At 49.9% G+C, this 11,455-nt stretch overlaps 4 protein-coding genes across 4 annotated transcripts; 3 read left to right on the plus strand and 1 right to left on the minus strand.

Moving 5' to 3' along the window:
- Positions 1-750: 750 nt before the first annotated feature.
- Positions 751-2,511, plus strand: N7511_004252 (cytochrome P450; the record flags this gene model as incomplete). Its single annotated transcript, XM_057126677.1, has 4 exons — positions 751-885; positions 938-1,153; positions 1,207-1,230; positions 1,282-2,511. 4 exons carry the CDS (start codon positions 751-753, stop codon positions 2,509-2,511), a joined length of 1,605 nt encoding a protein of 534 aa, XP_056985567.1.
- A 2,565-nt stretch (positions 2,512-5,076) lies between these two features.
- N7511_004253 (uncharacterized protein) lies at positions 5,077-6,255 on the plus strand (the record flags this gene model as incomplete). Its single annotated transcript, XM_057126678.1, has 3 exons — positions 5,077-5,152; positions 5,227-5,357; positions 5,470-6,255. The coding sequence occupies 3 exons, from the start codon at positions 5,077-5,079 to the stop codon at positions 6,253-6,255; spliced, it is 993 nt and encodes a 330-aa protein (XP_056985568.1).
- Positions 6,256-6,678: 423 nt separating this feature from the next.
- N7511_004254 (putative actin polymerization protein Bzz1) lies at positions 6,679-9,167 on the minus strand (the record flags this gene model as incomplete). The annotated part of the gene is made up of 6 exons (XM_057126679.1): positions 6,679-7,073; positions 7,124-8,261; positions 8,322-8,402; positions 8,452-8,979; positions 9,051-9,077; positions 9,126-9,167. 6 exons carry the CDS (start codon positions 9,165-9,167, stop codon positions 6,679-6,681), a joined length of 2,211 nt encoding a protein of 736 aa, XP_056985569.1.
- A 505-nt stretch (positions 9,168-9,672) lies between these two features.
- Positions 9,673-11,448, plus strand: dbp5 (ATP-dependent RNA helicase DBP5; the record flags this gene model as incomplete). Its single annotated transcript, XM_057126680.1, has 6 exons — positions 9,673-9,757; positions 9,866-10,019; positions 10,086-10,583; positions 10,637-10,874; positions 10,923-11,123; positions 11,176-11,448. 6 exons carry the CDS (start codon positions 9,673-9,675, stop codon positions 11,446-11,448), a joined length of 1,449 nt encoding a protein of 482 aa, XP_056985570.1.
- Positions 11,449-11,455: the final 7 nt, after the last annotated feature.

Genomic DNA, 11,455 nt, shown 5'->3' on the forward strand with positions numbered 1-11,455 from the left:
CTCTGGGGAGGTTAGTGGGAGCTGCTTGGTAGACTCTCGGACTGGCAATACCACTGGCACTAGCGGTCGATGTGGCAATGGTATTGTCGAAGCCGGTGAGGCATGTGACTGTGGAAATGGTGCCTGTAGCGAACAGGAGACTCGCTGCTGCGACTCTGTGACATGCCAGCTGCGATCTGGAGATGGATGCGACCAGACAAATGATGGCAATACTGGCAATACTGGCAATACTGGCAATACTGGAAACACTGGCAGCACTGGGGGTGGGACGCAGGGAAATGGCCGGCCAAGTGAGGATGTTTCATCCTGGGTTCAGAATCATCTTCCCTTGGTTATTGGACTTTCGGCCGGTATTGGCGGAGTTTTGCTCCTACTCATACTTGGATGCTTGGTTTCTTCCTGTAGACGCAGTCGCAGGCCGGTGAATATCAAGCCTGTTGCAATGCCGCTGCCTCGAGATATTCCGCCCCCTCGATACATTCCACCGCCTCAATATTATTAAGAATGAAATATGCATCCTTGGTAGATCTTCCCCACCTCCACTCCGCTGCCCACTTCGTCCGCAATTCTCCCACTTAGACTCCGCTGCCGAAGTACGACATCATTCTAATCAACAAGACTCTCTAGTTCTAAGAGAACACGGTGCTTATATATAAGGGAGATGCTAAATTTCGAACAAAAATATGAATTGGCAGCTCTCAAGACCCATGAACAAAGCATATCTTAAACGTCAACGCCAATATATCCAACATGCAGCCATTCACAATATTGTTAGGGGCGGCTATTGCTGCGATTTTTTTGTTTCGAGGATTAAGAATCGGACGAAGACCAGCAAACTACCCCCCAGGTCCGCCAACTTTGCCTTTACTGGGGAATATACACCAAGTGAGAAAACAGCGATTGAAGACAGGATAATGCCTGACATGTCTACCTCCAGATGCCCTCTAAAGATGCACATATTCAATTTGAAAAATGGGCAAGGGAATACGGCCCCATCTATAGTCTTATTCTAGGCACAAAGTGTCTCATTGTACTCTCAAGCGATGAGGTAGTAAAAGACCTTCTCGATAAACGAAGCGGCCTATACTCGCATCGACCAGAAATGTACATTGGCCAGACTTTGTGCAGTGGTAATTTGAGACTTTTGATGATGGTATGTCATGAACCACAGCTACCAGTTACAAATCGCGGCTAACAACTCATTAGGGCTACGGACCAACATGGCGTGGGGTAATATAGGCAACATTTCTATTTTTCTAGTCAATGCTGACATGCGATTAGTTCCGTAAAATGGTCCACGGTCTACTGAATGTCACCACCTCCAAGAAATACGTACCTTACCAAATGCTAGAGAACCGACAAATGTTGTATGAGCTCCTCACCAAACCAGAGGGATTCCTCAAACACATTCGTCGATACTCCAATGCTCTCACAACAACCATGGTTTTTGGCTGGCGCACACCTACATATGAGGACGAGAAGATGGTCCAACTTTTCAACGGATTCTCAGAATTCGCAGAAATCAACCAAACCGGAACAGCTGCGCTGATCGACTTCTACCCATGGTTGCGACACCTCCCCGACTTCCTGCTCCCAGCCCGAAAGAAAGCCAAGGACCTTCATAAACATGAAAAAGCACTATATCTAGGTCACTGGCTGCGAGCCAAGGAAGAGATCCGTCAAAACACCATCAAACCTTGCTTCTGCGCAGGCATGTATGAGGCTCAAAAAGAAGATGGATTCAGCGATGACCAAGCTGCCTATATATCCGGAACCCTCCTAGAAGCCGGCTCAGACACAACATCAAGCACATTGTACGCCTTCATACAAGCCATGCTCCTGTTCCCGGATGTGCAACAAAAAGCCCAAAAGGAGATTGACACGGTCATCGGCCCGAATCGTCTTCCCGTCATGGAAGACCTTGCCGAGTTACAGTACGTGCGAGCATGCATGAAGGAAACAGTCCGATGGATGCCAACAACCATCCTCGGCGCCGTTCCACATGCAGTGACCCAAGACGACGAATACAAGGGCTACTTCATCCCCAAGGGCGCCGGGGTCTTGAACAACGTCTGGGGCATCCACATGGATCCAAAGCGCCATCCAAGCCCACGCACCTTCAGTCCCGACCGATATCTCCAGGACCGGCAGAGTTTCGGCGATGCAGCGGCTAATCCCGACCCCTCAAAGCGAGATGTATTCACCTTCGGTGCGGGCAGAAGAATCTGTCCGGGTATTCATGTTGCCGAGCGGAGCCTGTTTTTGGGCATGTCGCGAATTCTGTGGGCTTTTGATATTGCACCTGAGATTGATGGTAACGGTTGTCCTATTTTCCCTGATCCTGATCGCTTGACGCAGGGCTTTGTGTGTATGCCTGAGGAGTTCCCGGCGAGGATTACTCCTCGGTCGAAGGAGAGGGCGGATTTGGTTGTGGGTGAGTGGAAAGATGCGGAGAGGGAGTGCTTGGATCCTACGACGGGACAGTGGATGCAGTCGCCTGATTATGCTTAACCTGATGAATATCTTATGTCTTTTGGTTTTTTTGGTGCATAAATGCCTTTCTTGGGAGCATGCCCAGTGCTCGCTTTGTAGGGTGTAAGCATCGGTCAAAACCAAATCCCTGTTCAAGATTGTGATAGACGTGCAGATCTTCATTGCCTCTGGCACATGACGCTGCAGGCGCAAGCGTGCATTATAATCCTAAGCTATAGTATAGCGAGATACTATATCGTAGTCACTGCCTTCGTAACTTGAATCGAGCATACTCTGAGCGGGTTTGTGCATTTATTTCGATATTTAGGCATCTACCGTTTCTTCGGTCAGCCCTACTACCTAGGATTGGCAGCCCGGGAGATTGGCGGGCGTAGGGCTGGGTCTTGCTCTCTGGGAGCAATTGAGTTCTATACCCGGAGCACACAGTGCAAAGTACAATTTATACGCGAGTAAGCCTCAAGGTAGAGTGTCAAATTATCTGTAAGACTTGAGTGGCGGAGCAATACCTTATCCAGAGCATGGCATTCCGGAGGTTTTAGTATTTGAAGCGAGCACGAGGTTCTCTTACGTCGACGATTCCTCAGGCTTGAACCATGACCCTTGCCCTGACACGGTAGAAGTTACACAGACCGTGCAGAGTGAGATTTGGAAAATCAGGGAGGGAATTACCATCGCCATAAGTTCTGATAAGAGACTGGACAGTGATATGAGCAATATAATTCGGCGAACGGCATCTTGTTCGCAGGGCCGATCACTGTAGATACCGACTTACGACCCCGGTCAGTGCTGGGATATAAATGAGTGCGTTATCCCCATTGACTTTTGGTCTTCCTTTTTATCAACTTGGCCTTGAGCTGATATGAGCACTCTTCATTTCCAGTCACAGCGACCGGGCATGACGAGAAAGATGGGACCGAGATGCTTTCAAGCAGCAACATCGACCTCGATGTGTCGGTAGTATCTCTGGGGTTTGGACAGAAAATCGAGATCTTTTGTGCCTTTGAAAGTCCGCTGAAGCAGCATACATTCCTTTTCTGCTGAGTGGTTCCACAAAAGACAGAAATGAATGTCTGTTCCTACAGAAAGAAAACCATCTCAAATATTCTGAATCGGCAGACAAAAAAGACAAACCCGGGTTCCGCGGACTGCAAAGGTGAATGGTTTCACTTGTGTGTTGTGCGCGGACAGAAACCAACACGGTTGTGAGATTCACACCGACAGAGGGAAAGAAAAAAAAAAGGAAAGACATTCCAACCGGGCATCTCACGGGGACCGTCGTCCCCCGCTGTGACGCTCCAGCAGGCGACAGAATTTTCAAGTTGCAACGGGATCTAATTGAACAGAGAGCAAAGAACAATTGGAAAAGGAAAATGCCTCAGGTATAAAATGGCGCATACTAGAGCCAGGTGGGGATGGCAGCTCGCTTTCGCGGATCCGGTGTTTTCATTCACGCTACGATGATTGGAGTATGGTGGAGCTTATTTTTCCTTAAATCTGCTTATCTTTCTCTCTACAGATTGGAAGAGACACTGAAGCAAAGAGAGAAAAAAAAAGGTGGTTATAGTTCATGGTTACCTACCAGAGCACACTACGAATTAGACGGTGAAACACTCCAGTCTTCAAGGGTCCAGCACCTCCAAAGTGGGAATAAAGTAACAGCAAAATGATCCAAGTGCGACGCCACCTAAGCGAGGTCCAGCACAGCCACCTCCAGATGCAGAGATGACTAGGGATGACATGGTTGGCTTGTGAGTCTCGGACGTGCATGAGCATCCACGATATTCACCAGCCCCATGGTGGAACGGGCGCTGCGAGTGCCGAGTAAAATTTTGATAGACCTCTCTGTTCAAAGGGTTGGTTGTTCCATGTTTCAGGTTCCTATGTTCCAATGTTCGGTACAATGGAAACAATGTTCAAAAAAGAGACATCCGGTAGCATGTATGAGGCATTTGTGGCCAAGTTCGAGCCCCGATCAGGTAGCCCGGGAGCATTGCCAGCTGGTCTCTGTTTGCTATGACCTGTAGTTAGTTACCTGGGAAATTGTTTCCTGGGGATTTTCCGGTGTCAATCTCCGCTCTGGCTTTGTACAGTGAAAATTCGTCTACCGAGGTGGAAAAATCCCTCATACCTCTTGAGAAAGATCGGTTCCCGTACTTTTCACGAGGCTAGTGCTGGCTATAGACTGTTTTCTGTTAGTACCTTGACTCCATCAGACCCATAGTGTAGTGTAGTATATTTCTTTCTTCTTTTTTTTTTTTTTTTTGGCTGTGGTAGTAGCTCGATCCACGCCCGTGCTTAAGCAGAAAGTACCGCATACCCTGCAGCCTTTCTACTCTGGCCCAAGCTCCCAACGGGCATAGAGAGAAGGGTTCCGTCTTTGGTTTGCATGAGCTAGTCCCACCCAGTCGATCCTGTGGCTGAGAGTCGAATCAGACGCTGAACCCAAGTTTCTCGCGACACACAGAAATAAGGGGAAATCCCGTGTCATCCTATGTCATAGTCCTGAATCTCACCTGGGACCAGCGCAAAAGGGTATAAAGACCGGCCCCCGTCCACCATGTTGCACTCTCATCTTAACGAGGGATGCTTATCGACGGTCAAAAGTGGGCGTGTGAAGCTTGCATACGAGGCCACCGTGTGACTAGCTGCAAACATCATGGTGAGTACAAAGCCCCCATACATTAGGGCCTGTGAGATTTTTTCCACAACATCCTCGACTAACAATGGCCCCAGATCGACCATTAATTCGCATCAAACGCAAAGGCCGGCCCTTTGCTACCTGCACAATCTGCAATGCAACACCATGCACAGCTCCAATCGAGCACGCGCGCGCAAAACGCGACGCAGAGCTCAAATGTTCAAAAGTAACGCAAACACAAAACATCAGCCTCGAAAGCCATATCTTCGGCACATGAATGAATAGAAGAAATTTCGCAGTCGATATGGTGCTGATGCTGTATGTTTCTTTTTTTCTAGAAAGCCCCAAACGGGAGACTCCATCCGCGGCATCATAACACGACCGGTTTCCTTCCTATAGCGCCTCGTCCCGGCCCCAATCCCGGTGAGAGGGCTGCGTCGGTTTCCACCTTGTCGAAGACCGTGCCGTCTGTCGTCGCCAAGTCCAAGTCCAAGTCCGCGTCGGGTTCTCGATCGGGATCCATCTCGGCGTCGAGTCGGCCTTCTCGGGCTGGGTCATCGGCTTCGTTGGAGACGAAGGGGACTGTTGCCCAATACTATGATGCTGCTGGAGTGGGCGAGTGGTCGGGTTCGGAGGTGTCGGTGTCTGGATCTGTATCTGGGGCTGAAATCTCTTCCAAGCAGCACGGTTCCTTCCCAGAGCTGTCTTGGACTGCTTCAAACCAGACCGTCTTGGCTAGATCTGGAGCTGAAGCTCAGATTCCACTTTCAGACGCCGTGCCTAGCTCCTTGGTTGATTATTCTGTCGTTTCCGAGGCGCTTTTCAATCCGACATACTCCCTCCTTCCTTCGTCGTCGGTGGTTTCAGATCCACAGCTTGCGCAGACGCTGCCCTTGGTTAGTCCACTCGAACGATTGAACCCCTTTGAATTCCCGCTGGACCCTGCGTTGGCACTGGAAGATTTGGGACTGGGTTCTCTGGATGAAGTGGATATGAGTATGGATTTGGATATGCCACCTGTTGAGGAGGGCTTTCATGTTGAGGATTGGTCGAGGTATATGTGGTCGCCTGAGACTGGGTTCGAACATCTAGATATGGGGACCAATGACCCTGTGCTTCGATAACACGAGTAGTTTGGTTTGCGAGCCACTGAAATGAAATTCGCATTATGACTTATGATTTTGATGCATTGCTTGGTGTTAAGAGTGGGTGGTTGAATCAGATGGAGAGCAAAGATGAAGACACCCGGCTTCCGTTCTTGAGCCTACACTGACATGCCAGATTCCACAATCCTATTCGATAAAGGTATTGGATGGAGATTCGCGGAGCAAAATGAAGTTTCTTATGCTATATCCAAAACTCGCGAGTGGATGCCAAGCACGAATGCCCCCAATGCTCCTTGCTGATGCAAACATAATAGGGAACGACACTAACAACGTCGACTGTACAAAAAGGTGAAGAATATCAAACATTCGAATCTCGAGCGGAACGTATGTGAATCCACCTACAACATGTATGGTAGCAATCCACAATCAATTCGCCAAAATCTACACCTCCTGGATGTAGTTGGCCGGAACACTCTTGGTAACACCGCCACGTTCAACATCGGCCCAGCCATCGCCGCTGTCCTTGTTGATGAGAACAAAGCGATCACCCTCGGCCATGTTCCACTCCACATCGCTGCGGGCTTCATATTCATACAACGCCTCAACATATTGCAATTTCTTAGCGCCTCTTCTCGGTGCCACCGCGGGACCAACACGCTTTTGTGCCGCGCTGCCTGCTAACGAGGCGGAGGAATTAGAGTAGACGGAGCCTGGTCGGTCTGTCATGCCAGTACTGGCAGATGGAACAGGCGAGGGAGTTGGAGCGGCTTCTACATATGCAGTCGGTACGAGACCTTCGTTTCCTTTGGCCCGAACACGCATCCATCCAGATCCATCTGTGCAAAGGTCAGCTTATGTGGAACTATTCGGGAGTAACAGGACGAACCATCTGGTTGAACAATCACAACATCATCGCCGTCTTCTACGGTGACCTCATCTGGGCCGGTGGCTTGATAAGCGTATAGCATCTTGCCGTTTGGCTCTTTAGGCTTTGAACTTGACTCAATTGGGGGAGGTGCACTGGTGTATGCCGTCGGCGGAGGCGCAAGAACACGGTGCCTCTTGGCAGCAGCCGGCTTAGTATCCGCGACTGGAGTAGGAGCAGCTTCTTCTTCCGGATTTTCCGGAGTAGGATGAGCGGCCACATTGGACGTTGACCGAGTTGTACTGGCCGCGTATCCAGAGCTCAGGGAGTTCATTGTATTTTGTCGGGTTAGTGACGCGCGACGAGAGGAGGTAGCGGGTGAGTCGATATCAATTGTAGGCACGGCACCGGCTTGTTCTTGTCGCGTAGCCTTCAGCTTCTTCTTGTCTTCCTTTGATTGCTCGCCCGGACACTCAGCTGGCACCTTCATTTGACACTTGCTGTGGCAGGTGTATCCGCAGTCGCGGCAATCAAAGCCCTTGGCCGAAAGTCCCCAGATTCGCTCACCGCAAAGGTCACAATTTGTCGGAATTTTGAATGTTTGTGAGCGGAAATTATGGTTCTGGGCTCCGAACGACAGATCTCCGGCCACTGCCATGATAGTTGCGGTTTCAACTTCAGCTGTCACCCATTTCCTATCAACCTCATGCAAAGCTTCTTGCAAATAGAAGATAGAGCGCACGACATCTAGTTCGTTTCGATTGTCCTTGCCACTTTGAATGGCTTCCCGAACCTTCTGGCTAGCTTCGACTTCTCGCTTCTTCTTGTCTGCCTCGACTCGTAAGTCACGAACCTGACCCTTGCTCTTACCCAGAACATTACGCAAAAAGACCTTTGCTGCATCATCTGTAACGATCGAAGCATCATCATGCCATACCGGGCTAGGCTCGAAGCCGAGGTTTGCAGGTTCCTGCAATTGCGTCACATTGTGCTGGAGGAACATGAGAGAGTCCAGTCGGGGGTTATTGCGTGGGATTTCGACGAGTAGATTTGACATGTGTTGAGTACTATTTCCCAAGCATGACTTTTCCAGTTGAGCTGCAAGTGTCCACATTGTATTCATCTTTGCGACTCGGGTCTCGTTGAGGCTTTCTAATCCCTATATCAAGTCAGTACCTCGCAGAATGAGACATATAGTGTATTTTGGCTCAGTGCTTACATCAAGAATCTCAGGCACATATTCATGGTAGAACTTCCCCTTCAGCTTATTGGTCACGTTGATGCTAATGAGGTAGAGGTTCTGTTCGACTTAGTAAGAGCATGCGGTATTTCGACACATAAGACCATACCTTATAATTGTTCATCTCCAAGATTTGTTGTTGGTATGCAGTTTGCGCCTTGTTCTTTCCGTGATCAAATGACGACTCCATTTTCTTTCTGCGTGATTCGACTTCCTGACATGCGCCATCATATTTTCCCTTGGCTTTCTTAAGATCTCCATATGCCGCCTCTCGCTCTTTCTCCAATTTGGCATGGTAGTCGACATGGCACTTGCGAATCTCTTCATACTGAGCTGCGGCATTTTTAAGCGGGTCGGCTACTTGCACCAACAAGTCCGAGCCAAACCTGTCTCGCTCGGCAGCGTGCGATTCCACTGCATTCAATTGTGTCGTCCAAGTTGTCAAGGAGGCGCTTTCAAGGGATCCGGGGGTCAGGGTAGGGTTGTCGCCGACACTCAAGGGGCTAATCTTCTTCGACTTGCGATCGTAGTATTTCTTGCATAAGGCGGTTAACTTGGCGGCATATTCCTTTTCAATGACACTGCGCTCGCGATAGAATTGGTGAATTTCGTCCACCCACGATATACCGTTTGAGACCTGTGCAACATAGTTGCATTAGCTCCACTCGCGACACAAGGTCATCGGGGTTGCGGGGAAGGTCGACATACCCAATTGTTGACCGGTTTGAAGGAATCCTTGGATCGGTTAGTTCAAATTATGCAACAATCATCCACCATCCCTACCTTTAGCTCTGCTCCAAACTGGGGAGCGACATCGGCAGCCATGGCTGAGTTGAGACGAGAGGCAGATGCGCATGGAACGGGCGCGCCAACGGAAGATCGGATGTCGAGCAGAAATGTCAGCGCTGATCAACAGGGTAGTGCTGCCACAGAATTCCCAACTAGACAACACGAGACACGAGACAATGGAGTTGGAGTTGGAGATCTGAGGCCATTCAGGCAGATAACCCAAGGCGGGGAGAAGCCCGGTGCCTGTTACAATACCGGACATGCGCAGTGCCGCCTTTAGCTATCGATTCGAGCACTCGTGACAATACCATTTCACATCCAAATAGAGTCTAGCGTGGATCCTTCGTCATCTGTTTTTGCTCTCCAGATGTCTTCCACTTGCGCGCTTCTTTGCCTCTTGTACATTTATTCTCCGTTGAAGCCTCACTGAGCTTCATCTTAAGGACGCAAGTGTGACGATTGTTCTGTTGGTCGCTTACTACCCCGTCTTGTGAATTTGCCATCTCCGACATCACCCCACCAACCATTATTCTCTTTCAGAATGTCTTCTGAAGCTACTGAGGCCCCCCAGGGCTCTAGCTCCTTGGCTGATCGCATCACCAAGCCCGACGAGTCGAAGCCTACCGGTACGAACAGAACCCTCTCCTCCCGCCCGCCCTCCGATTCGTTCAGTGCCCCGCGGTCGTGGCAGCGGCGATACCGCGATTGATAGCTAACCATTTGATGTTCTACAGATGCGCCCGCCACCGGTGAGGATGGCGTTCGCGTCGAACAAAATGGGTCTGATCTTGCTGAACCTGACTACACTGTCGAGGTGAAGCTGAGTGACCTGCAGGCCGACCCGAACAACCCCCTGTTCTCCGTCAAGAGCTTCGAAGATCTCGGCCTGTAAGTTTCTCCAAATGCAGCTGCGGCCTTTGCGCATCTCAGAACTAACCCAATTCCTGGCTAAAGTGACGAGCGCATTCTCAAGGGTCTCGCCACCATGAACTTCCGCAAGCCTTCCAAAGTTCAGGAACGTGCCTTGCCTTTGCTCATGAGCAATCCTCCCAAGAACCTGGTCGGCCAATCGCAGTCCGGTACTGGCAAGACTGCTGCCTTTGTTCTCAATGTTCTCAGCCGCATCGATCTCTCGACCCCAGAAATGCAAAACTCGCCACAGGCTCTGATTCTCGCCCCTACCCGTGAGCTTGCACGTCAGATTGTGGGAGTCATTCAGATCATGGGTCAATTCCTTGATGGTCTGGTCATTGGTACTGCTGTTCCAGCTGATTCCAACGCCCGCACCGGTAAAATGGATTGCTCGGTTGTTGTCGGCACACCCGGTACCGTTCAGGATATGATCAAGAGACGCAACCTTAACCCGGCCCATTTGAAGGTTCTGGTTCTGGATGAGGCCGATAACATGCTCGACCAGCAAGGTCTGGGAGACCAGTGCATCCGCGCGAAAGCGTGAGTATTTCCCCTGTTCCACTTGAAATTGACATAGACTAATTGTTGTTCAGTATGCTCCCTCGCACTGTCCAGATTGTTTTGTTCTCTGCTACCTTCCCTGCTCACGTCTACCGTTACGCGGGCAAGTTTGCTCCCAATGCGAACGAGATCACCTTGCAGCACGAAGAATTGACTGTCGAGGGCATTAAGCAGCTTTACATGGACTGCGATAACGAAGAGCAAAAGTACCAGAACCTTGTCCAGCTTTACGGACTTCTCACAGTTGGATCGTCCATTATCTTCGTTCGAGTACGTATACAATTTATCAGGTGTTCGCATTTACTGACCCTATTCTAGACTCGTTCCTCTGCCATTGAGATTGAGCGACGCATGGTTGCCGAGGGACATACTGTTGCATCTCTCACTGGTGGTGTTGAAGGCTCTCAGCGTGATGCCGTGATTGACGCCTTCCGTAACGGAGACGCCAAGGTTCTCATCACAACTAACGTTCTTGCTCGTGGAATTGACGTTTCCACGGTCTCTCTCGTCGTCAATTACGTGAGTTTTTCTCTCTTGAATTTGGCTTGGTGATTGCTAATACCTCTCATAGGATGTCCCTGAGGAGTACGCTCAAAACAAGCCATCTGGCACACCTGACTACCAGACATATCTCCACCGCATTGGCCGTACTGGTCGTTTCGGTCGCATTGGTGTGGCTATTTCATTTGTTGCCAACCGAGCCGAATGGGAAATGTTGCGCAAGATTCAAGAGCACTTTGGATGCAACATCGAGCGTATCGACACCAACGACTGGGATGAGGTGGAAGAGATCATCAAAAAGACCATCAAGAGCACCCGTGCCCAGTCCACCTTCAAGAACTGAGTGCGTC

The sequence above is a fragment of the Penicillium nucicola genome (genome assembly GCF_028828085.1).
Source record: "Penicillium nucicola strain IBT 29836 chromosome Unknown utg000003l, whole genome shotgun sequence".
Classification (NCBI taxonomy): Eukaryota; Fungi; Ascomycota; class Eurotiomycetes; order Eurotiales; family Aspergillaceae; genus Penicillium; species Penicillium nucicola.